This window comes from Megalops cyprinoides, chromosome 1 (genome assembly GCF_013368585.1).
Source record: "Megalops cyprinoides isolate fMegCyp1 chromosome 1, fMegCyp1.pri, whole genome shotgun sequence".
Lineage (NCBI taxonomy): Eukaryota > Metazoa > Chordata > Actinopteri > Elopiformes > Megalopidae > Megalops > Megalops cyprinoides.
The window spans coordinates 22,620,220-22,647,368 of NC_050583.1; the positions used below are offsets into that span (position 1 = coordinate 22,620,220).

A 27,149-nucleotide genomic window follows, 5' to 3' on the forward strand; every position below is an offset into this window, starting at 1 on the left:
AATTAATACACAATTTTAAAGACATTCTAATGCCAAAACCTAATGGCTCTTTAATTGACATGTGTAGTGTTCCATTTTTTCCCCTCATACAATGTCTGCTTCTTGCTTTAGTGACCTTTGAATTCTGATTTGGATTTAAACAAAAATCAAATGGAAGATCAAACGGCATGTCTTTCCTCTGTGTTTGATGTTGCAGTCTGGGCAAGAAGATAAGACGACAGGGTTCCTGTTCAGAGCTTTTATGTGAGATGCCGTGATGGTAAAATTTAGAGACAGACAATAATTATGACAAAATAATATCAGGCATGGGGTTACTGGAAGGGTCCAGGTAATTCGGGTTCCCCTCCTGATGATTTTGCAATTTCAGCAATAAATCTGCTCCACTTGCTAAACATGGAGTGAAGTGAAGTCGAAATGCTACCACAATATGCGTACTGTTGAAAAACATAATGCAGCTTGGGAAAAGTTTTAAATTGTGAGATCACCTGTAAAATTGGAACAGATAGCTTCTGGCTGGCGTAAACATACTAATGCAGGTGCTTGCCACTTCCTTTGGCTTATATTCATTTTTAGGGGTGACAGACAGGGGCTTAATTTATGGTTGTTGTCAGCAGTTGCTATGTAATATTTATCAATGATCAGTAGCCCTACGGCAGGTTCACCTGTCATGATACATTACAAAAGCAAAAATCAACTAAAAGCTCAGTGACTGAGGCATGCCACTACCGTTCCATTCATTTTCCTTTTATTTACAAAGTTCTTGATTTCTGGGACTGACAGGTATTGTGTATGTGCTAGCCTCTGTTTTCATGTCATCAAACAAGGACCGTGATCAACAGCTCCTTTTTATAGTTTCATTGTCCTTTGTCTTTCATTTTTTGTCCTTTCATTTTGTTCAATAGAGCTGTCCAGATCACAAATACCGCATATGAGACAAAGACTGACAGTCATTAATGAGAGTTGTGTTTTTCTGGCAGACTACGCCAGCTACTTTCCAGCAGACTGAGGAACACCCACCCATTAACAGGTGTTTCCTTGAGCTACCTACAGGACATTGATGGTGCTTGACAGGAATCTACTGTCTTTTGTCTCCAGAGCCACAGCAAATTAGATCAGAAATGAGCAGGATAAGTGTCATAGATGGTAATGTAATGCCTGTTGCACAGATCAGTATGCAGAAACACAGAGGAAAAGACGCTCACATGAGGGACACCTGGACGCTCACATGAGGGACACCTGTCAGTTACTGTATATGTCCACTGAAGGACAGACAATGGGATTTCAGCCCATTGCCTCAAACAGAAGTAGGAACAATAAAAATAATCTGGACTGTACTTTGATAAATGCAGACACACTTGACTCATTAAACACAACAATAATCACAACCCCTCCCAAATGTGTGCCATGATTTGATGATCAATGCAAACCTGCACTTATTTTAACAGTGATAGAATATAAGAATGTTCTGAACTCTGGGCAGGGAGTCAAGCTTGTTTTGGTGGTGAACAAAGCTCCAGAGTCTCATATGAACAATCTTTTATACCTGTGGGGCTCACAAAGGAAAACAACACCGAAATCATGCTGTATAAAAGATGAAGAGTAGATAGGGACCTGTAATCGAGTCTGCCCCTCTTAGCACCAGCTGACAAATCCCTGACAGAATATGATATACTCACTCGAAAGATGCCAGCTTACAGCCAGGAAATGGCACTCACTGTATTTATTACAACACATACAATGCATTAACATGGCCTGACAATGGGATTCTTTTTTGGAGTGCAAGGAAATAGGATATCATAAAAAAATCTCTTTATGTTGTACAGAAAATATCCAGTATATTCAGCTATACATTTCAGTGACAGGATTTCACATGCAATTAAGGGTGACAAGTAAGACAGATGGGCTATTTGACCAGCTTTCTTCTTCCAACATACACTTATTGGAATTCCATGTAGAAGCATTTCTTATATGGTAGCAAATAAAGAAGGTAGAAAATAGGTAGAATATGTTCATATTAAATTCACATTGATCAAATGAATTGCAGTTTTTTCACAATTATTCTGTGACTCTGAAAGTTGGGTAATCTTGTTGAACTGTCATAACACAAATATTCTCAAATACCTTGTTTGTACCAGGTTGAAAGTGAAATATTTCTAATATATTTAAATGTATACTGTGCAGTTGTCTTAGGAAAAATAACATATCTCTGTGGCATCAATGAATGCCTTGTAAACACATGAAATATTTGCCCATAATGCATGTATTCACAATAAGGAAGACCTTTGGATGTTGAACAATTAGCTTTATATAGTGACTTGTATATGTATGCAGTACTTTTGTTTAGCAATTCCATTGTTTGTATGGTTATCTTGAGAAACACTAGGAAGCCAGTACATTGATGACTCTAACCTACATTTAGCTTTAGGTTTTGAGTGAGATTATGCAATACATTTACAAGGAAAGATATCTGTATTGCATCAAATTTTTACATGAATGTTACTGTATTCACAAATACCATAGCAAAATAGTCATATACCCTGTGAATTAGTCCAACTTCTTTTGCATTTGGAACAAACATTGCTGCAGAGGCCCATGGTTTGTATTCTACTTAAAGTCTTTATTTACCAGTATTTATTTATTTACTTAACAGTGCACTTGCTGGCCCAGTACCTTGCCTGAATAGACAGAAAAAGTTTCCCATCCAGACCAGCTTACATAGTTTACAATTTTATCCATATAGATAAAGACTGAGGCAATTGTAGGTTAAGCACCTTCCTAAAGGGTACAAGAGCAGTGCCCCAGCAGAGAACTGAACTAACAACCTATTGGTTACAAGCCCTACTCCTTACCACTGCACCACACTGCTGCTCCTGCTTCTCTGCACCATAAGGAGTACAACCGGACCTCTCTCAAGTGCTCCAAGGTCCCCAAGGATGATCCATCCAGTCCAAGCACATCACATCCAAGAACAATCATTATTATTAAAGAACTGGGTAATTCACTATTTGTGTCGTTTTGTTTCTTTTTGAGTGTTAGAGAGAATGATTGTAATTTTTGTGGGACAGAGAAAATTAATAGTTAGCTTGTTGAGAGCTTCACTTGAGAATAGGTTACATTTATGCCCATAGTTATATGCATATGCATATAACATACATATTGCGTATGTAAATATGTTTACATATAGTTGCATATGTAAACTAATACTTACTGGCAATTACAATTTACAGTGGAATTATTTTATGGCAGATCCTAATGTGCACAGTACGAAAAAGACTTGAATGTAATAGTTGACCCAAGTCTATTTGGACCAAGGTATTATGTTGAAGCAGCAAAATAAGATGCTGGGATGTATAGCAACAGTATCAGTTACAAAAGAGGTTAAGGTTACACATTACATTTATCAGACTATACTTACAGCACATTGTACAGCTCTGAGCACCACACTACAAGAAGGGCATAGAATCTCATAGAAGCAAAAGTTCAGAGATGGGCAGCAAGACTGGCTCTAGGTATCAATCAAGTAAGAAAGGAGTAGAGACTTAAGACACTGTCTGGACACGGCTCAATTTAGGTTTTTAAATTTTATAAGTGAACTGCAGAAGCTATTTCAAACCGAGCTCTGCCAGCAGAACAGGAGGAAATAGGTATAAATTAGTAAAGGTAAATTTCACACTGACACTAGGAAGTGTTTTTTTCTCTTAGAGTTATTAGTGCATAGATGTAGCAAGGTTTTAATTTGCCTGGATTAAGGGTAGAAGCAAAGACCACTAGATTGTTCAAGATCATGCTTGATAGGTACACCACTCTATCTAACACCGAAAAATCACAAGCCTAGTTGGTAAGAAGGGCCTCTTCTTGTCATTAAACGTCTTATACTTTGCGTAAGTAAATACACCTAATATCATAAGCTATTTTTTACAAAAAAAGCAGACACTTTAACATTCTGCATCTGACAGACAGAGGGGTCATGACATTACGATCAACAGCCATAGCAGGACTGTAGAAACAGCTGGACCCAGATCAGTAAAGGAGAAGCCACCAACATACGTCAGCAGTCATGCAGCACATGAACGCTCAAGCCTTGGGACACAGCTTGAGTCCCATGAAGCCATGTCAGCGGGTCGCAGCACGTGGGTCAGTCACACACCCACATTAATGCTCCCGTCCTGATTCTCCTCCTGCAGCAGTTGATGTGGAACTCAAACAAGCCTTTGTTTCCCAAGGCCTCGCTCAATGGATTGAATAGAATGGTTGGCTTCTAAGAAATAAGTCATTAATCTGCTTAAGTAAAACCCCAAAGACGTAGGACAGAAAATGAATCAATCTTCACTCAACCCGGTGTTCGGCGTTTTCTCGTATTTGAGGGAGAAACAAAGTTTTTTTAAATCAAGCTTTCAGAATTTCTCTGCTGTCTTTCATTAGTTGCATAATCTGAGTTTACTTTGAAGTCAGCAAGACTCATTTGATTACGGTGAGTATCTTACCAAGGCAAAAATGCATGAATGGGCTGCTAAGCAGGTATAATTAATTTCTTTATTCCATCTTATTACTCCAGTTCTTACAAAATAAAAGGTAGCATACAACAGTCTAATTCAACCACAGAAGTGGATTAGAGGCCCAGGCTGTTTATACCAAGTACGGTCAAAAGGAGTAAGCAGTGTTTTGCACCATGCAAGGGATAGATTCTTGACCCCTTCTGACCCATGAACTTATGAACAGTGTTGAAGTAAACAAAATAGGATCATTCTGAAGTGAACAAACAGTTGACAGGATCTTTACATTGTTTGAAAAGACCTGGGTCTGACTGGCTTGAACAATGTGATGACAGCCATACCCTTAGATTACCCTCTGAATGGTTTATATATAACCTAGATGGTTATACACATATTTACCTAACCTCATTTCTACCTCACCTTTGCTGGCCACCAGAACTGGGTCCTCTTATGGACAGTCTTTCACTAAAACTGTCAAATGCCTCCAGGGGTTGAAATGATGTCTTGAAGTAAGAGAATGGCAAAATGTTCTAATATTTAGGCCATTGAGGTATTTTTATTGTTTTTAGATATTTCCTGAAACCACAGAGTTGGTCTCCATTTCAACTGCCTTCAATATTTATCTAAAATTTCAAAATTCCATATAATCATTCAGAAGGTTTAGGCCTGGTACACTTGTTTTTTTCTTTTCAGGAATCTTACAATGTATGCAAGGCTTAGGAGAAAAGCTGCTCCCTCACAGGAAAAAGACAGTTTAGCACTCATTCCTTTTTGCTGCAGACAGGAGCAGAATGAAAAGATGTGAGATTGATTGATGCAGTGATGGCAGCCATAGCTTCCAGATAGAAAGTAGATTTCCTTCACTGTCTCCATACAGGCTTTTCCTACAATAAAAATGGAGGAAACTCTGGTAAATATGTAGCAGTTTGAAGGAGACCTAACAGAGTTTATGAATTACTCATTCTAATCTAACAAAGGAGCCCCCAGGGAATCTCATGGCAGGATAGTGTGTACCATACTGAGAGACTGACATGTTCTCTGTTCACCTCTAATCATAAATCTTAGTGAGTGCTGAAAACTACAAACTACAGATGAAGGAAGGCAAAGACTAGCAGAATGATAGTCCTGTAAGTCCTCCCAGTATAGTAGGATCTTGAAAACTAACAGCTAGCTAGTGTCCAGTAGCGGAGGCAATGCCACTTGTTGAACCAGTTCTTGACCAGACACCACCGGTTGTAACCAAAAGGTTTTCAGTTCGATTCCCCACTGGGATGGTGCTGCTGTACCCTTGGGCAAGGTACTTAACCCACAGTTTCCTCAGTAAATATCCATCTGTATAAATGCGTAACATTGTAAAAAAAAAAAAGAAAAACTGTAACCAATGTAAGTCGCTCTGAATAAGAGCATGTGCTAATTGCCAATAATGTAATTTAATGTAATGTAATTTAACGCCTCCCTCCTTGCATGGTCAAGGCAGGAGGTGCTCGTTCTGCCAGACATCGGCGTTTCACCTACATCGGTCCCCAGTGGTGGAACGAACTCCCTGTCCTGCTACGAACAGCTCCTTCACCCCATTCCTTCAGACGGGGCCTGAAGACGCACCTCTTCAGACTCTACCTGGACTGACCCAGCACACAACTGCTGCCCCCCCCCCCCAATCAGTGCTGTTGTAAATTGCTGTGCTTTTTAAATTGTTTCTTGATGCCACCTTTACCCTGATGCTCATTGCGCCATTTGAGGTTGTTGAAGTTTGCTGTTTGAAGGTGTATCATATTAGTTGCCCTATACGCTGTAGTTGTACAAATCTGATAGTACTGTGTCCTCAAACAGACCTTGCTCTTAGCTGAGAACTGTCTCATTGTGGAACTGTACACATCCTGTCCCTGTAGTGTCGCTATACTTACTGTATGCACTTTTGTAAGTCGCTTTGGATAAAAGCGTCTGCTAAATAAATAAATGTAAATGTAAAATGTAAATGTAATGTAATGCTAGCATGTATTATTAGGAGCATTATGACTATTTGGGTTTGTTCAATGAGCCCAAAAATCTGAAGCTAAAGCAATAATAATTTAAAAAAAACTGTGGATATGTGTGTTGAAGTCACTGTTGTGCTTTATGGGAAGAAACAGGACTGATGCAGGAAGACATTACAAACAGCAATCACACAAATATCCAATCAACAAATATAGCTCTCTGGAAAAAGAAACTGTGATAGGCAACATCAGTGCAAATGTCACCACAGGACTTGAAGGAGACTTCAAGTGCCTTGCTTCTTGAGGGAGAGTGGAAAGCTATAGATGGAATTAGCTGTGCCTTTATTCAGTGTTGATGAAAGGCTACCAGCACAGGGCAACACCAGAAGGGAGTCAGCCAATCAACAGCTGAACCTAGTGTGCGGCTCAGTATTTTAAGTCCAGTGAGAGGTAGCCAGATGGCAATTTTGAAACAGATATAACTACCCTTCTGGGCTTATTCTCACTTTCTGAACCCCAGCCTGCAGAGTTTTTTTTTTTTGTTTTGTTTTTTTTTTAATAGTAGTCAGTACAGCATTGGAGTAGCGAGACAGAAATGCTGATCCACAGCCCAGAGAAAGAGGGAATACTATCTATCACAGCTCCTGGCAACAGCTGAGAAAAAAATATGAGGCACAATGTGATTGTGATGAATCTACTTTCTCTAGTAGAAAACATTCAGTAAATTATATGTATTTGTATTAGTCTTTTCAACGACCTTAAAGACAGACACACACTAACCATGAGCATAATGACAATGACAGACTTAATGCTCTTGAAAGCCACGATAATAGAGAAAGTGGGTCATGAAGAATAATAGACTTACACAACGACTATTACATGGCATGTATTATGTTCTTCGTCTTAAATGGAGTGACCATAATCTGTTTATCCATTTTGCGTTAAACTCAAGGACTTCTGAACAACAATATGGCTATTTCACTTCATTAATATATATAACACTAAATGAGTATTGCTTTGTGTTAATGCTGATGGATGTGTGGTTTGACAGGGACTTGCTTACGTCCATTACAGGCTTCCAGTTTTCAGTACCAACTCCATTGCACTTTCTCACTGTACCCATGTAGGTCCTCGCAGAATGAGATGAAATTTAAAGATTTATAAGCTGCATTAGGGTGACCGCAGTGACATTGGCTTTGATTTTCCTGAACTGCCACCCCCAGTGATGGCCAGAATGAATAATTTCAGCATTAATGATGAATAACTGCATTAAAAGATCAAACATATAAGAGGTGGCAGCTGGGTATATATACCATCAATTGCAAATCCCATTTGGGGTCTGTGTGGAGAGAGCCTGTTTTTCCCCATGTTCCAACAGAGCTGTGGTTGGGCTTTGATTATCCTCTTGAGGAAATGACACACTGTAGGATTCGTTGCAGCTGAATTTGATTAATCCTCGGAAAGAGCTAATTTAATTTGTCTCACCACAAGTCTTACCTTACTTATATTCAAATCCTGATTAATAAATATGCTCTTCCGTTAATTATCAAGTTAAGCGTCCGTTCATTTAGACCAATTGAAGCAGGCAATCATCAGCAAATTAGCTTCTTTAAATAATGACAAGATCAGCTCTTAATTTTGTTTTCCAACAGTATATGATTCACCTTTACATCCAAGGAGACTGAGGAAAAAACATCAAATTCCACAATAAGTATTAAAACAAAACTGGACCAAACAGAGCAAATTCAGAAATTTGTGAGAGTACATCAAAAGAATCCTTTGTGTAACAGCCCTAATTAATTTACCATTAGTTAAACAAGATTGCTTATTTCATAATAATTCCTAACTAAGAGAAAGAAATAAAGATATGATGTATCAAAGACAGGCAGGAAAATATAATATACAGTAATATCACAATCAGACATGCAGGCAATTATTAAGCTTTAGTAGTAATAAAGTAAGCATTATTGATAACTGTTATCTCTATTATGTATGTGACATAAAGCCTCCTATCACATTTTAATTAGACTTTTCACAAGTAACTCATGATCTGCTTTACGAGCAATTCAAACCATGAGTGAATTAAGAATTAACAATATTTCTACTGATGTAAATTAATACAGTAACTAGACACCCACATGTTCAGTTATGTGGAATAAATATTAGTGCTCATTGAGCTAAGAATCTTTGGTTAATAAGTGAATAGTGAATATATTAGTGAATATAGCAAGCATAATGCCTGATAGCAACGAAAATGTAAATACTGCTGAATTAATATACAAACAATGAATAATTTTCACTCGAGAATTACTGATCCTCATTGATAAATATGATTTAAACCACCCAGAGAACACTGAAATAAGAATTCAGACAAATCATGTAGAATAGGGCTTTTATAAAAAAAATGTATATATATATATATATATATATATACATATACTTATATGCTTATATACTTATATATATATATATATATATATATATATATATATATATATATATATATACTTATTGAGTGCAGACAAGTGAACAAAAATGACCATCACTTCAATTAGGCCTGAATGAACGTTGCCCTGCCCCCTAATTGAACACTCATACTGAAGCCTATATAAACCTAACAAGGTTGGAACATGGTCACAGAAGACGAAGCTGAAATTGACATTGATATATATATATATATATATATATATATTAGGACTGTCAACGTTAACGCGTTAACGCGTTAATGTTTTAACGCAAATTAATCATATTATCAAGTTTGACCGCAACTTCCTTCCGTAATTCCAGCGCGGATATTTACCTGGCTGAATTTCTGAAAGGCGTGGCAAACGCAGATGTGCTGAACGGCAAATTTCGTTTTAACCCTTTCGCATGTAACCTATTTGTTATGGTTTGTAGCGCGCATGTTACCTTATATGGTCCGTTATGTTTTCATTTGCGTTATTAAGTTTCTTATAGATTTCAGTTAGCATTTGCTATATTTTTAGAGCTAAATCGCTGTTTCCTCAAAGCTAAAATTAGCTAGAATTTCTCCAATCTACTGTTCTAATCGCACCAGTTTTAGCATATGCGCTAAACGGCTGATCACCCCGGTGTGACCGTACGCGCGAAAGGGTATACTCTGCAATAATGCATTGAGAAGACCTAAATGGGAAGGGGTAAACACAGGAATACAACAGAATGGAGCAGGCACGGACACATTTGTCTGTGCAGCACAATATTGGAGGCCCTGTAAAAAGGTGCTGTTGGTGCAGAAGGGGGCCATGTCACCTTTTAGGGAGTTCACGCATCAATGACAATTTTCTTTAGTCTGCTCTTTCCTGTATTACCGCTCAGCATCAGCAGGATAGTGGCCCATCAGCCCATCTCCTCTGTGTAACAAGTGTGTGTGCTGCAAGCCAGGGTATTTTCAGCACAGAGAGCTCTACAGGAGAGGAGCACTTTTAAATTAAAAGGAGATGAAAGTCCTTGCCATATCCTATTAGGCCTCCACTGTTTCTCACTGCACAGCAGTACCCCCCCCTTTTCCCATCCCCCCAAACCAATCCTCCTCTTTATACATGCTGCTCATCTCTTCGATTTGATCTCTCTGGGCTGCTGTCTGAAACCCAGCCCGTATCACATGGTCACATGGCTCCCGTGGCACCTTTCACGTGGCATACCCCAAAACACTGCAACACCAGCTGTCGGCCTGAGGTCGTCCCGCTTGCCGGCGGTGGGGCAAACCATGTGCCGACTATGCTCAAACATCACGGGCAGGAAGCACTCTGCCAAAACGTGTACATCCCCTCCCATGCACTCACATGCTGCCCGGTCTGAGAGACACGTTTCAGCGCACTATCTCTCGTGGTGTATCTCTCTCTGCTCCACTGCAGCAGCGGCAGCCACACTACGCTCGGCTCTTAAGCCTATGTTTATATGCAGCTATCGTTTTCACAGCCTCATTAAGAAGATGAAGGGAAAAAAAAATCACGCGCACGACCATAACATGGCGTGGAGAGATGGGGTGGTAATGACAATAAAAACGATATAAACAAGTATTTAATTATCCTCATGATGTAAAATCGGGAACGATTCCAAAATACAGAACATTGGTATCAGGTGAAAGCGAATTAATTATCAGGGGCTGATAGCGATCATCTACGGCATGAAATGCATCTCTTTATGTTTATACATCATTTCTGGGGGGCGGGGTGGGGGGGTCAGAGCAACCCATTAGCCAAAGGGCACTTGCACGTGTATGGCTCATCGTGAGTCACCGCCATTCCTATCATGATGTCTGTGATCACAAGCACAATTCTCCCTCACAGCCAGCTGTCATTGCTCACTCAGGCTCTGCTCCTCTCTCCTCAGCCTGCCACACGGGCTGCAGACCAGCACCTTCAACCCTGTGAGAAACACTGCTTCCTGCTTCTGCTGTGCTGCAGGCGTCTGTCTCTGTTTATGTCTGTATCTAAGCACGTTTGCTGCTATATGCACTATTTGTTCTTTCACTCAACGACTGAAGAGACAGGAATGACTCTCCAATACATAATAATACTGAAAAGGCAAACACTTTGGTTGTAGGAGTCCAATAAATGTTCTATGAATAGAAGACAAGGGCTAGCCTGGAAAGGAAAGCAGTACGAAACCATGATAGAGACTCAATGTGCATTTAAAACTGGTTATTTAGAAAATATTATTCTCAACAGCTTTGAGTAGGCTTTTGGACTTGCTGATTTTCACTGGCGGACAACTGAGGCTTGTGTAACTTGTGTAAAAGCTGCCTTGCTGTCAGATCAGATCATTTTTTTTATATATTTTTTGTTGCAATGTGTTAAAGTAATATTAGGTATAACCATAAACACCACTGTCATAGAACATTATTTTATATTTTGGCAATGTATTTTGTATTATATGTTTTATAACTGGCACACTCACGCTGTGAGAGAGTAACCTGTATTAGTTAGAGAGTAACCTGTGAGTTTTTGGATCATTCTAAGTGTTGCCATAACAAGGTGGAGCAACATTATATGACAATTAAACACAACACACTGTAGCAAAAAAGTACTTTTATTTTATTATTTTTTACATATTTTATTTTTTACATAGCTACAATCATGTATTTAGTTGTGGAAGAACTCAGAATTTGTTATTTGGGTGATAACATTTCACAGAGCGTCCTACTGGCAAACCAAAAACTGCTTTCATTAAAGGTCCTCTATTCAAATACGACCAAGTAAGCCAAAGCAATCTTTGCCAAAGTAACATGGAAAGAGTGCTGTCTAAAGGCCATCACATACTTATTATTTATCTCATTAACTGTCTCCTTCCTAAACAACGACATCTTTGTTAAAAATGCTGACAAGATGAAGAGGGAAATATAATCAATTGAAGTGTGTGGTCCTATCATCTTTCTAGGCAGAATGGAGAAACCAGCTACAGAAAGTTTAACATTTTCATTTGTGTACTTAAAAATACATATTCAGACACAATTACAGATTAAAAATATGGCTGCAAGCAGCAATGAAGGGGCCAAGCACCACAGGGCCACCAGGTAGACAACTAATCAGAACCACCCCTGAACAAGACACTAGTTCATCACAGGGTGAACAGATACATTGACACCCACTCTTACACTCATACTTATGGGCAATATAACATGTCCAACTGACATTACCTGAAAGTGTTTGGACTATGGTAGAAAACCAGAATACCCAGAGGAAACCCACATGAACACAGGGACAAGGTACAAACTGAACACAGACGCACCCTGAACTTGCAACCTCCATATTGTTGGACAGTAGTGCTATCCATTTGCACCACTGTACTGCCCCCCATTACATATATGTCAAGCTTAAACATAAGCAGTGCCATAAACTGCAGTGTGCCTTTTTGGGACTTTGCAATGAGAAGTGCCAATGCTGTTGGAGGAGTGCAATTTTTGGGTGTTTGAAAAAAATCCAAAATCGTGGGAAAAAATGGCAGAGAACATACCATATTAGCTGAATATAATAACATGTCCCTGATTAGAAAACGGCCCCCATTTTTCAACACCTTTTTTTGGTAAAAGACTTTTTGAAGATCAATTCTTAATTTTTAAAGAATATAATTTCATTTCACATGAATTTAATAAAACACATTGAATAAAACAAGGTATGCTGATATATTTTCTACATCTTTTAGATGAAATTGTCACATTTAAATAAAAATAAAATGTAATCACATTTTAAAATGAATATGTTATTTAAATAAAAATAAAAATAAACTAGTCTACTGGGATTTCTAATGCCACTGAACAATTGCATATCAATAGCCCCATCTGCTGTTCTTAATGTATAATGACATTAAAAAGTCTAGTCCTCGAATGTAAGACAACCTCACTTTTCAGATGTAATTTCTGAAGTAGAAAAAAAACCCTGTCTTACATTCAGGTCAATATGAAAAGTCCAAATGTTTCTTCATCACTCTTTAGTGTATTAGTTTTGGCAGTAGATCAAAAGATGCAGGAGATGTGCCTTTAAGTGCTACAAACTGATTGTATCTTAACAGCCATGCCATTTGGACATTGAACTATGCGTTCATTTCCCATTTAGGACCTGACATGTAATGATGTAATGATCTACAAAAAGTTGGCCGCAATATCTGCTTTTCTTTGTGTGGTCTGTGCCTTGTGATGTCCATTGGAACAAAATCATCACATCATTAAACCTGTTTTTCAGTATAGCATCCCAAACTTGCTGTGTGCCACCTAGGCCTCATGGTAAGAACGTGTACTGAGTTTTATGCCAATGAACAAAAGCATTGCAGAGATATGGTCACTCTTCCTTTATGGCGCCTTCACGGGAAAATTTGTGGGTACACTGCGGCCACATTGTTCAACCTGGCAACTATTCTTTAACAACTCTTAAAGACAATGGTCCTAAGAGGTAATAAACAAAACCTCATCGTGCCATAACTCTAGGAGGAGACGGTTAAATGTGTTTTGACAAAATCAAAGATGGATGAAACACAAAATGGCTGACGTGGAGGTTTCATAAATTCCCAGTTAGGATCCTTAACTTGTAATGGGGATTTAAATGTTTTTTTAATGGTATAGCGCCCCCAAGTGGCCAAATTTCATGAAACTTGGTGCATACCCAGCATTCCTAATACCAACAAAGTGTACCAACCTTGGCATCACTCCAACCAAGCATTGCTGACATATGGCTCACTTCCCACTTGTTTTGGTGTCTTCACCATGGAATTTCATTGGCAGACAGTGGCTATATCGTTTACCCTAGCAAAATTCTTTGAATAAATTTTGGGCAGAACCCTCTATAGATGATACATACCATTTGTTGGTGATAGGATCAAGGATCTAGGACTAGTTCACAAAAGTAGGTTTTTAGAAAAATTCAAAATGGCAGAAAATCCAATAAAGCAGACCTTAACGGCAATGGCCATTCGAATCGAGATGACCCAAGGATTCAGGGGAAAAAAGACCACAACCCTAGGACAAATGGTTCAAAAGTTATAAGCAAAAATGTACCTTGAAATTTGGCCTTTTGGTGGTACTACAGAGATGGATGGGTTGACCCCAAATTTGATGCCTGGATACTTTGGACTGTCCTCTATCAATGTGCCAAATTTCATAAAAAACCACCAAGGGGTTCTATGGGCTGCATTGGCTCCCATGGGAGAAAGTATAATAGTGAAAAATTCTAACAGTTACAATAGGTGCCTTGCACCTTTGGTGCTTGGCCCCTAATAATATAGTCGTTAATTTCAATATTGATAATATTATCTGAGGTTTCAGATATTTTGACATGTCATATGATATGTCAAAAATTACTTTTTGTTTGCATGGCTACAGTTCAGTATGACTACTACATAACATGGTTCTGCTATAGTGAAATGGTAAGACAGGCACCAGGTTTGCCTTTAAATGTAAATGGTAAAAGGTAAAATGGACTGCATTTATATAGCGCTTTTCTACTCATTTGAGTACTCAAAGCACTTTACAGTTATATGCCTCACATCTACCTACCAGTGGCAGAGGCTGCTATACAGGCTTACCAACTGGCCACTGGGAGCTGTTGGGGGTTCAGTGTCTTGCTCAAGGACACTTCGACACTCTGCCAGGATGAGCCAGATTCAAACCAGGGACCTTCCAATCCCCAGTCGACTGCTCTACCTCCTGAGCCACTGTCGCCCCCACTATCTCACCACACTTCACTTGAATTAACCAAGCCCTAGACAAAAAACACGTCTGCAAGTACAACACAAGCCTCCATGCTAATAAAATGATATAATCATGTTGATCAAACTGTTCTGTGAAATTTTGTGTGCAATGCTTTTCAAGATATCTCTTTAGTTGCCTTAATTGTCTGCTTGTGCCTTTCCTGTTAGACACCACACAATGTTGTGACAACTGTTGTAAAACTCTATTTATTTCAATTTTCACCATGTCAGGAGTATAATATGATGAGCCCATTGCAAGAACAGAAAGTCACTGTTGCGTGAAAATCTTACTTCAGTGAAAATCTTACGTGTCTAGATTCAGTGCATTGTGAAACAGCCTGCAGTGTACACATGTCTCGGCAACGGTGGTATTTCCTCAATGTAATATAAAACAAGAGCCATTGCACGAGCACGAGCATTCTATTTCTGTCATATATGCTCTGCTTAGTATGTTCCTTGGGAATACCCAAGGGCCAGCTGTGTATGTTGTTATGGAGCACCTCTCTTTGACCAGGAGGGAGACATTTCTGCCTATAAGGAAGCAACTACAAGTGTCTCCCTTTGTCTCTCACGCCCTTTGAGCCTGTATTAATCCTTCTCCACTTCTTTAATGGGAGATATCCACACACATACACTACTTCAAAGGGAACCCACCACAGACAGACTTGCAAAAAGCAGTTCAGCCTTATTTTGTACTTCATGGGATGTCAAAGACAGAGTCCCTCTCAGGGTCTTTCAAATCTTTGTGAAGGGCTGAGAAAGAATATATTTCCTTTCAGAGAATCCTGTTGACTAAACCATATTCCATCACTTTAAATGGGCTTCCTTATAATGACCAGTTCTAGGATTTTTTTCCTGTGTGGCATGTTGTACTTTACCTTCAGTTTTTACAGGTGCAAGTGAAGTTCAAAAAGGAAAAGGCCTGACTTGCTGCAGTTTTACTCACGTCAAACATACTTCATTATAGTCCACCTGGAATAAGTTGGTTTATTGAAGGAGGACCACAATCACCACTCTTTCTAGTGGTCGTGATCCATGGTGGGTCTAAGTAATATTTTATAATATTTTAATATACAGTATTTCATAATTAATTCTATGCTATATTCATACTAAGGAAATCTTATGAATCGACAGCGTCCAAGGGAAGCAGTGACTATGTGATGATCAAAGAAACGTTGCGCAGTGCCCGTGACACAGCATGAGTTCAAAGGATGGGCATGAGATTGCAGGCTGGCTGCACTCAGGATGGATTTCTTACAGCATGTCCTGGCTGTGGTTTCCAGATGACTATCCTCACTGAAACATCTCAGACATAATCAATCCCCCAAGGTGGAGAAGACATCCCCTTTCTGGTTAGAGGAGAGTGTTTACTGACTGTCTATGAGGGCTCTATGAAAGAAATGGAGCAGGAAATACCCAGATGTGAGGCTAGTGGAAATGCAGTATATGTATCTACATTACACCAAAGGCAGAGCTGCCTTACCCTAAGATAACACAGAGGATGCAAAACCTCTCGTATGAGCTGTAAGAGTTCCCTAGTGTCTGAGAAACCTGTAGTGTGGAATAGTGAGTGGATGCAGAAATACCTTTCAAGCAAAACTTAGCAGTGATCATCCTTCTGTATCATCATTTATTCATTACTGCAAACAGCACCAAATACTACTACTAATAATGCTAACTCTAGTTCAAAACACTACAGACTACATCCCAGCCACTACAAAGAGAATACATATTTTGCAGTCCTAGAAGAAAAGACAACCCATTTTGAGGGAAAATTTTATTTTACAGCATTTGCTGTTTTTTTTTTTTGTTTTGTTTTGTTTTTATTTTTTCCAATGTGGCAATATGACACACCTTGTGTTTTCCGCAAATGAAATACAAGGCAAATATTCTCACAAAAACAACACATTTGTCTTCAAATGTGTAAACTCACTTTTCACAGACCATTATATTTTATACCAACAATATAGTACAAAATCACACTTCATGTATAAAATTATATTTACTTGCAATGCCTTATTCAGGTGTTTGTTAGGGCTTGGTATTCTTGGTATTCCAGAATTGTATTTCATTGAATTGTGTCTGTAATCGAATAGGCTACCTTTTTAATGTAATGCAAAATGAAATAATAAAACAGATGGTATAACAGAAGGTAAAACCTAGTTTGAACATCTCTCAGATCTTCAGCCATGTTAATAGGCTAGAACCTTACACAACAGTACTAAACCATACTTTGATTTGTAAATACTGATAGCTGTTTCTGTGCTGGTTATTTGTAAATACTGATAGAGGCTCTGTTATGATTACTTCCATTAAGGGACTGATTCAATGTACTCTGCCCAATACAGTAGAGTATGTAGATATATATATATCGCTAACTATATATGTAGGTAGTGACAACTTATACAACATATACATACATATCAGTTTTCAGTTTTATGTTGGTATTGCTATGGCTATCTGCCCTACAAAGAATCAGATTGGACCCAAGTTTACTGTTGTTTTGTGTACAGTCTGGTAAATGAACGTGAATTATTACATGTCTTATACCGATAACATTTCCAGGCTTTTCACATGAAATCTATTTATATATTCTACACCAAATTCTGCATATTTAAAATATTTCAAAACATATAACTGAATGCAATGAAAACACAGTTTGTGGTGTTTTCCTGTGTACCTGACTAATGAACAACCTGGTTAATAATTGTTCTTGTTTCTTTTGTCTTTCCAAAGAATACATTGAAAACAGGAAATCCATGGCAGCCTTACATATAAATGCAGTATAACTCAAGAAATCCACGAAACCTGGGACACAATTTCACATTCAACATTCTGTTTCCAGGCAACACTGACACTGCTGAAAATCATTTAGGCCAACTGAGCTCAAATTGTCACAATGCAATGCACCTTGCATTGTACTTCCTTGTTGAAGTGCCCTACTTTTGCTCATAGCACATCCACAGAATCATATCTTCTCATTAAAATAATAGACTTTCAGTGGCTTTCCTTTAGAAAAGATTGAAGATCTGGGGTAATGTCCACTTTTTTGAAATTATGAGCCATGGCAACATAATTTAGTTTTGCAACCCAATCTTTACTGATTATTACAAGAATTGTAAGCACAGCATGACACAGATTATTATGGAAATTACTACTGATTTTTTTGTGACAGTGATAAATATTCATCTGACCACTCCAGCTTTGATAAACAGGTCAAAATCCACAGGAGTCCCTGCCAGTGATTGTCTTGGGCAATGCATTAATACTTGAACCATACACTAGTGATACCTGTAATATTATAGCAATACTTGTATCCACAATCTGGTTTCCACTGACCTACCATAGCTGTATGTGTGTCACTCTAATGTAACCCAGCATGGTGTTTTGCACTTCAGTATATGGAGTCCCACCATCTGCGAAAGTGCTGCTGACCATGGAATATCTTTACATTCTCTGGTACCACCCACACCTGCCTGCGCTGAGTTTGTTTATATATAAGCAGGATGGCTTGCCAAATGTGTTCATGATGAAGAAGAAAATCTTGATGCTTCTGTTATTCCTGTGCTGGATGAACCACAATAAAAAGACTGCTGTGAATGAAGCTGATTATATGTGAAGCAGGTTGGGAGTTAAATTTTTTATATTTTGTGTGAACTATTAATTACATGTAAATGAGACAATGCTATCCAACTAGGAGTAAGTATTGAAAGACACATTCTGGCGATGGTACTTTACGCAAGGCAAACAACTACTTCTACTTGACTTACCCAGGCACAGGGCAAACCTACTGTAACATAGCTGGGATTGGTCAACATAAGACCATGTCAATTTGCTTTCGAACCACCTGCGGATAGCTTTAGGTATAGTTGACCTATGATTAAGGCAGGTCAGTGGAAATGTGGCTTGGATGTCTGTTCACCACCTAACTATCTCACTGGAGAGACTCTTGGGATGACACCTATGCCCTCAAGCTTCAGAAGCCAATCGTTTCTGCTAAAAGGGCAAGCACAGGACAAGAAGCAGACAATCACTGCACACTCAGTGACTGCCCAATCACAGCACTTCCAATTGGAACACTGAACTATCTGCCTTACACTTCACCTTGGGTCAGTTGCAACAGATGGATGAAAAAAAAGTTGGCCTCATCTTATTTTACACTTGTTGCACCACCCAAAAATTGTTTTACACAATGTTCCTAATGAATGTTCATGAAAATAAACACACAGCAATACTTGTTTAAAGGCAGTGTTTGTTAAGATACACTCATCCATAACCTTCACATTTCAGAATTCCTACCAACTAACAAACTAAGCATCATGGATGTGGAAATAAGAAAACTGCTGAATAATATGGCAAGGGAATACAAGAACACATTGACTGCCAAACACAGCAATTGATACTCTGAGAATGGCAGAATATAACCATTGACTAATTGCAGAATCTGCCTAGTCTTAACTAAACAGATAGCTAATCTATAAGCTGATAGATGGCTAGATGTCCTCTCTTTAACTGGAGCGTTCCTTACTATATTAGCATGAATATCCATTCATTTCAGTATATTTTACTATGCAGAGCATTCTAAATTTACATTCACGGCTGGTGTTTATGGTGTAGGGCTTACATTATGAAGTAATAGAAAGAGGGACAAGGGTGTCTAGGTGGTGCAATAGGTGTACACGCAAAAGCAATGTTCTACATTGGAAGAAGCAATAAGCCAGGTGTGGGCCAATCTGAAGCAACCAACCCCTGAGTAAATGTTGTATAGACATTATCACCATCACAGTTGTTTTTATGCAGATACTGTATGACATTAGCTGATTTGTAAATGAACCTTATTAAATACATATTTAAGCCACACACACACGCACATAAACTTGGTATGAAAGTAATGTTTTTGTTGCTGAACCAGATGAGGTTAAGATTTCCCTCACATTACAAGGTTCACTTCACTGCATGAATCCCTTTGTCAAGATTAAGCATGTAGAACACAGAGGTAACAGTGACTTGATGCAATCCCCATTCCTTTATCTTTGTTAATTAGTGGAAAAAGTGTTAATGATAGGTCAGGTAAATGACTCAAGCAATTTATCATGGATTGTGCAGGCAGCAATGTTTAGCTAAATTGTTGAAGTACACATAGGTTGATCAAAATGACCCCAATGATCAGTCAGTTATCTAAATGATGGTTTCATGCAAGCAAAGGAAAAACTGCACTGTCAGTTCTCTGAAGGACACCTACAGGAAAACAACTGGTTGCTCCTGGTGGTTTTTGTGTGATGGTACAACATACAATGAGAGATCACTTACAGTCCACTTCAAGAATGGCTCTAACAGACCGGGTGAGTTCTTTGGCTTCCACAGCAAGCGATGAAGCAGTCCAAGGAGTTTTCCTCCCAAAGCGCGCAGCCAAGGCCTGGGAGGACCCGGTCTTTGGGTCGCTGGTAGAACTGCAGTGAGAAGAGCACCATATGATAGGACTAGTCTCCAAATGTGTACTTACTTAATATGTTCTTCAGAGATGATGTGACTTGAAAAGCCTCAGAGAGAAATATTGACTTAGACACACCACTTTAGTTTCAAGTTGGTATTTTTTTACTTTATTATATAACTACACTATATGTAGCTATACTGTATCAGAGTAACAACTTTAGACAGGGCTTGGTAAAACTTAAAACCCTTACAAATTTAAAATTAAATGATGTACTGTACACTCCTACTATAGATCAGTGTTGTTAATTGCTGAGTTCTTCCATATTCCATAAACTCTTTTAGTTTATATCTATAACTCCACTGTCTAAAGCCATCTTTTCTTCAATGGAGGTATCTTCTCATGAACATATTCCTGTCTGGATATAGGCACCATCTGGTGACAGCAATTATCAAAGCCAAAATAAAGCCATTTCAAAATAATTATCCGACTGGAAACGCATTTTGTAAATGTTATGGACAACAATGCTCTTTTTTCTTTGAATAATCATGTCACCATTCACTTCTTTAATAGTCTGCTGAAATAAACATGTTTTGGATAAAGAGCTCATGATAACAATACATAAAATTTCTATAAATAGCAATACACATTTTCAGTCATCCTTAAAAAGAGTGGCAAAATGTGATAGACTTGTTTACTGTATGTCATGTATGCCATGTACATTAATAACAGAAAAACAGATCCATGACAAAGATCCTTTTTTAAAAAGGTGCATTGTACCAAACTGATTTCATAACCCCAGTCAAAGCTCTAAAACCCGAGAAATGACGGATATTTTCTCTGACTCAGACGCCCCAAATAACTTTCGTTCACAAGTGCCTGATCCCAAACCCTCCACAGAAGTGCTTTGTGTAAGCTTTTTTTTCCATGATAGCAGTGTACTGCTGACCTAAAATAAAGAAAAGCAAGTTGGTCAGAGGGCAACAATGCTGAGCACCACAGCATAGTGCAAATCGTACAGTGACAACAAACGGAGATTGATGGCTTTAAGGCAAGGAGTTTGATAGAATAAGCAGCCTCCGGTGAGCCTCGCTTCGCAGGGTTAAAGAGTTAATGGCTCTGTGGCCTGCAGGTGGTGTTCATTAGAGAACCTCAGCCCTCCTTCCAGCAGAGGTGTCAGGGTCATCAAAGGACTGAGACTGAATATGGTCTTAGCAGGAGCCAGTGGGATTGGAGCTTATTAAAATCACTGCTGGGCCTAAGAAAAGACTAGACACTTCATTGTACAGAGCTTGTGTTATAATTTTCACTATTTTTAAGAAGAACATAAAAACAGCTTCAGTACTCCGACAACTCCTTGTATCCTTGCTCAGAATCCCAATTACAAACTGTGAGTTGAATAAAACTGCCCAGCCCTTAAACAGCCCTTATATAAACATTAGGATGGCATGCTGGTTGTCTGGAGAACAGCAGTCAGCCTGCTTTAGGTGCATTTGCATGCATCACAGAGGGAGACATCTTAAGAGTAATAGCTATGTGTTATTGTCATAAACATTAATGCTTTGGCTTGGCTGGTACATGCTACGTATTCTGCAGAGGAGGGCAAGTAGTAACTGTGTAGTGTAAAGATGAGGACACATCCACAACAAGCACCAGGGTTCCTGACACTTCCACAGCAGCCCCGGGGGATCCAAGAGCTCTGCTTTCAATAGCCTCTACAGTGTGTTGCCCCTAGCAACAAGTGCACATTTTCTTTGAATAAATCATTCCCTGAAATCAGACACATTTGTCTGAAATGTATGTCGTGCTAACTGAGAGGACCCTTCAGTTATTTGTTTTAAAAAAAACACGATCCCTTTCAAATCCAGGGCTTCAATGTTAACGTACAGCAAATTGTGGGTAAGGCCTGTGATTACAGCCTAGGTATGTTTACTGGAAAGAGAGTACCATTCGTTTGCATTACCAGTATCAATTAACATTTATATCCGAATGAAACCAAGCTCCCTGACAAGAAACAGACAAGTTGTATTTAAAGTTGTATGAGCCGCAGTCTAAAGGAACAGTCTCAGAATACAAGCATACACCAGGTCAGCAGCCCTTACAAAGCTGATTCATAAATGCTCAGTTTAACAAATCAAGCCCTCTCCCTGTCTCTTAATTTCTATCAGAACCACTCCACTTTTCACTTATTTTGTGGCAATTTGTTATTTTCAAAAGAAATGTTCCCAAGAAAAAGAAAAGCCTGTCACAATACTCCTTTTTCCTGATATACGTGATACTATGGGAGAAAAAACTCTCAATCTTGATCAGGACAAAATGGACAGACATTAGAAACATCCAGGGTTTGCCAAGATGCATTCCTTACCTATAATTTCTCAGAGAAGCTTGGTTTTCACTGAGGAAGTCTTGTACGATCTGTGAAAGTAAATGCAGAGCAGTTTGCATGGCTAAGATGAATGATTGAATGACAAAAGGTGACGGTGATGTTTTGTGTGTGTGCCTGTGAGATGAGGTTTAGTTGCTTTCACATACATTCAGTATTTCACCTACCAGGCCTGTCTTGACCCCTATCCCAACATTAAACACTGACACCATGGCACCTAATATTACAGCTTGACATCCCTACACAATATTAATGTACAAATCTGGGCCAGTTGTAGGAGGACCAAGACCTGGAGTTTTCCTATTCTTACAAGAGTGAAATCAATGTTACTGTCTACATTAAACATGTGTCATGTGCCTAGATTACATACTGTCATTTTGAGAATAACTCACGACCCTTCCCTCAGATCTGACTTGCTTCCACAGAATACCTAGAGTAGGCACACAAATTAAGTGCTGAAGGGACTCTTAAATTCAGTTGTGTTCTAGGTGGGCTGAGTAATGCTATTTTCTGCAGGGGACTGCACTGTACAATCAGTGTCAAATGATCCAGGAAAGGTCACTTATATCTTGCGAGACTTTCATCATGATCCAAAGATACCCTTTTTTTGCTCCTCACACAACCTGGTGACACACATACAGCTATGGTAGGTCAGTGGAAACAATAACAGTTGATACACATGATGACCAATCCCCCCACACACACACATACACACAATCCACAAAGTCATCACACCTTCTGCTTTCCATCTCGCAGTACCTTAACTCACAGTGCAGTCTATTTACTGACTATGAAGACATTGTATATTCCTTAACATTCACACAAACAATACTGAATATATGGGAGCTTGTACCATGAGATGTCTGAACTGTTGACCAATAGAAATTAACTGTGCAGTGTGACCTTGTAGAAGGTGAAACTATGTAGAATAACATTACCAGCACACCTTTTAACTCTGCAGACACTGGAGGTCAAACCCATGTTGAACCACATACCTCCACGAACTGCAGCAGTTTCCCTGTGGATACCTCAAAACCTTTCTTTGCACTCTCAGATTTGCGTAGCTGACACTCCAGTACGGCAATTCTTTTCTTAAGGTCCTGTGCGTCTTCCTGTAAAAACACAGAAATGAGACTGACACAGATAGCACCACTGTTCCCCATATTAAAAAAAAATAAACAAGCCAAAGACCAAACATGTATTTTATGTATGTTAATGTGTGTTAATAGGACCTTCTTTATTTTTGGCTGCAATGCAATTAAACAGTTCTAAGTGCCACTTATTACAAGAAAAAATATTTTGTATGCAAGAGAGCACTAGCAACTGTATATGCCAAAATTAACCGGAGTACGCCTCCACGTTTTTGTTGTTTAAAATCCTGTTCTCATATTAGCAAAGTAAACAATGGGAACATCAAATATCTGTGGAGTAAAAGCATCAGTATTGAATATCAAAATAAGCCCATTTCAATTTTACATCAGAGAAAAGTTTTCTTTATCATTAAAGTATTGTTACTTATTTTTGTTTTTCCATAAAGTCCCAATGAGACATTAGAGAGCATCCACTCCTCTGAACAAATATATATATATATATGTTATATTCAAACTCTTCTCTCACCCAAAGCGAGTCATTTGAAAACTGTTAAAAAAAAATGATATTGACAAGTAAGCGATATGTATATGATTGACTAATATTGACACAGAACATGTCATGTTTGTCTCAAGGCACCAGTTGGCTAAATATGTTCAAATATTAATTTCCAATTAATCTTTGTGAACGGGCTGTATAGCTGTACGAAGGTATAGTAGTGTTGCTTACTAGTTCATAATTTTTCTTAAATGAATGAAAAAATAGTTGGTACTCACTGAAAAAGTAGAAAAATGAGCAAATGTCATTTTAAATACTTTCAGTAGCAGTACTCTCCCAAAAATATGACATTTTGCATCTGAAGGTCAGATCATCACTAATGGGGGGCATGGCAAAAAATGCAATGTTACGAAAAGCAGTAATGTTAAACACCAGAGTTTGTCAAGAGTAAAATGACACCTATATCAACCTATATCACACCTTTCCAGACAAAATATGTCACAGGTGCCAAATATTAAAGTTAACCTATAGAGGGGTTTTATACTCTAATGACCTATACGATTTTTAGCCTGCTTTTTTAAAAAACTCTAAAAATAACTGCCTAAATAGACGTCACAAAGATCACATTAAACCCTTCGCTGCATATCATCCCAGTTACTGAATAATACAAAGCAAACAGTGACCTACTTTACAGGGAACAAGAGAGAAGGAAAACCAGGGCTGGACACTGTTTGAACAGAGCACAAGGGAGAATGGAGAGGAAGGAACAGATGAGAGGTCAGCGTTCCCACTACCGTGGTGTGGGGGGGCTGGTCGACCAGTTGAGACTTCATGTCAGCTATCTCTGCCTCCAGCAGGTGGATGACCTCTTCGTAATCCATCTCCATGCCACGGGCCTGCTTCTGAGCTGCCTCTGCCAGGTGGATCCGGGTCCGTAGAGCCTTGCTCTGCTCCGCTGCAGCTTTTGCTTCCTGTGCAGGAGTTAAATCACACAAGCAGAAGAATTCCACTGTAAGCTCATGTCCTGGAGGCCTCCCTGCCAGAGCCTGCAACGCGGCCCACTGCCCAAAATCTGCGTGTCATTTAATCATTCAGCACACATGCATGTCATGACACAGGGCTACCAGAATTTTTTTCTGGTTTTTTGCATTGTTTTTCCCTTATGGATTATTTGCAGATCTGGTTTAATGATCTTAATTTCAGACAATACCTTAAAGAGCAACCATGCCTGGAAAATGACACCTTACTTAGCAATGAGCTTCAGGAAACCATTCTGTTCAAATGCATACAATTACTGCCATTACACAACAGGGGCTCATATGTTAAAAGCTGCCCTAAAAACCTGGCAACACTTCGATATTCTTGAGGTATACGTTACAATAACCAGTTGCTACAATAAAAACAATACACAATAAAAAATAAACAATAAACAATGAATGTAATGAGTGCACCCATGCTCACCTGTTGCCTCAACAATTTCCCTTCATGGGAATGCGAGTCTCCTCTGAACACAATAAACAGAAACTGATTCATTTTCTTTGTTTTTTCTGTTGTCCAGAGAGGACAGTGAAAAATTGCAGGGTGGTGTTGGGCTTACAACATGGATCTGCCATGGAGCATGATGGCATTGTACTTTGTGTTAATGTCTGTCACATTCATAAAGGACAGTTAACCAGAAAACTCCACACAGGGCGACCTAATTTGTATATTTCTCTGGGTTTTAGTACTCACCCTGAGCCATGAATCCAAACAAGTATTAAATCTTTTCACACAAATTATTTTTGTCACAATTATTTTGACACCACAATGCCAGTTTGGTGACCACTGAAATGAATGACAATAATGGTGGAACAATACAAATATTAATACTTTTTTAGATTCACTGTGAAATTTTGTGAACTACCATAGTGATTAGAAATAATGGCCTGAAAAATTATATTATTATATCCAATTGTTTACAGCATATTTTTTTGACATTTTCACGCCGAAATAATCAGGCATTGAAATTATGTTTGTATTCAGACCTGCAAAACAGCCACTTGAGATTCAGCACAGAACAGATCCAGACAGAAAAGCAGAGCCAGGCAAATGATGAGATGACACATCAATGAGCAATCACAGACATGTTTCAAAGCAGTGTCAATACAAATTAATAAAAGTATGGCACTCATGGACTCAGGATAAGAACCTTTTAAATTACAATGACTTGGTGTTGCTCTTAATAATGAATTTGTTGTCTCACCAGAAAAAAAATCATTTTTTCTTTAAACGCCAATTAGAGAATCTATAACCAGCATAAGGTCGCAGTAGTAAAAATAGCAATGCAATTATGGAGGATGTTCTTTGCCTTGCTTGGGAAGATAAATAATTATATTTAATATATTGAATGCAAGGGCTCTGGCTGTGTACTTCCAGTTTCATTATATGAAGCTAATTAGCACCTGCTGCTTTCCAAAGCTGAACACTTTCTGAGGTTTTGTTTATTTGCCGTGTGAATCTTTATTTGCATAAAATATATAAATATATAAAAAAGCACCCACCACTGTTTTGAATGAGATTAAAGATGCAGTGCTCTAGGTTTATTTATATTGGGATTCACAAGTTGTATCCTCAGTCCAAGCTTCTACTCCATACAAATAATAATATGTTGAAAATGTATTTCATCGCTAAATCAATATATTGAAAATATGTAAAACATTGAAGTTTTCGTTATATTGTAATACATTTCTGCTTAGCATATTTTAAATGTATTTGAAAAAGATATTCAAGGGCCAAACAACATATTTCACAATATATTACAATATATTTCATTTTCGCATGGGATTATACTGACACTTATGACAGCAACCCTAAAAAAGCCACTATCTTCTTCTTCTTGGGTATTGAATGGCTGACAAAATGCTGAACGTTAGGATGTATTGAGAGCTGCGGATCAGCCTGGTGAGGCTGATGAAACAAGGTGTAAGTTTGAATAAGCCTTTCATCTTTAGCTAATGTGTTTAATTTACTTAATGGCACCATATGCCACAAAGTCATTGGTTCTTAAAGGTCATATCATGTACTGCACATGTCCTGCATTC

At 38.5% G+C, this 27,149-nt stretch overlaps 1 protein-coding gene across 1 annotated transcript in view; it reads right to left on the bottom strand.

Annotated features, from left to right (window-relative positions):
- Nucleotides 1–27,149, bottom strand: part of stxbp4 (syntaxin binding protein 4) — a 66,177-nt gene that overhangs the window by 3,002 nt on the left and 36,026 nt on the right. Inside the window, exons 17-20 of the mRNA XM_036528933.1 lie at nucleotides 24,864–25,040; nucleotides 23,478–23,594; nucleotides 22,465–22,514; nucleotides 19,979–20,118 (exon numbers count right to left, since the gene is read on the bottom strand). Coding sequence (XP_036384826.1) covers nucleotides 19,979–20,118; nucleotides 22,465–22,514; nucleotides 23,478–23,594; nucleotides 24,864–25,040 — 484 coding nt within the window. The remainder of the gene's footprint in view (nucleotides 1–19,978; nucleotides 20,119–22,464; nucleotides 22,515–23,477; nucleotides 23,595–24,863; nucleotides 25,041–27,149) is intronic.